Here is a 587-nt window from a genome sequence, read left to right on the forward strand (position 1 = left end):
ATCATACGAGCATTTGGATCTATATACGCAATGACAACAACATCTGTTAAACAGGGCCGACATCTACTCAAAAGGGAAGATTGATAACTGATTATAATAGAAAATGTATTTTTCCTGTAGCTACACACCGGACTTCTTAATGAATTACAGGACAAGGTCTTTATCTTTAACGGTTGTTTTACAGATTTCTTTATTAAGAGTTCAAAGGAGAAATTCCTTTTGGACACTGAGTAACTTCCTTCGCTGCGAGAGTTACGGACGCAACGACCAGCGCGGGGTTAAAAACTATTAAAAGACAAGTGTTCAGTCGATGGATGGGCCGTGCACATTGCAGATTTATATGGATTTATTCTAAAATAGATAAAAGCCATACTTCAAAACAAAAAACAATTAAAAACCACTTCATTCATCCGTTTCATCCATTACAGTCCCAGATATAAAGCATTCATACTCATATGTTCATCGCTGCTCATTAATTAACTGGAACAAATGATACTTATACCTGTTATATTTAGATTTATATATTTATTTATATTTAATAAGAGTGGACTTACGTATGCAGCCAGCAGTCCGCTGGACAGACAGAG

At 35.6% G+C, this 587-nt stretch overlaps 1 protein-coding gene across 1 annotated transcript in view; it reads right to left on the minus strand.

Moving 5' to 3' along the window:
* LOC116686630 (galactose-specific lectin nattectin) overlaps positions 1-587 on the minus strand; it is a 4897-nt gene that overhangs the window by 4280 nt on the left and 30 nt on the right. The window contains exon 1 of the mRNA XM_032511651.1: positions 555-587. This exon is cut by the window's right edge and continues 30 nt beyond it. Within this exon, the coding sequence (XP_032367542.1) occupies positions 555-587 (33 nt within the window). The remainder of the gene's footprint in view (positions 1-554) is intronic.

This window comes from Etheostoma spectabile, unplaced genomic scaffold (assembly GCF_008692095.1).
Source record: "Etheostoma spectabile isolate EspeVRDwgs_2016 unplaced genomic scaffold, UIUC_Espe_1.0 scaffold406, whole genome shotgun sequence".
Taxonomy (NCBI): Eukaryota; Metazoa; Chordata; class Actinopteri; order Perciformes; family Percidae; genus Etheostoma; species Etheostoma spectabile.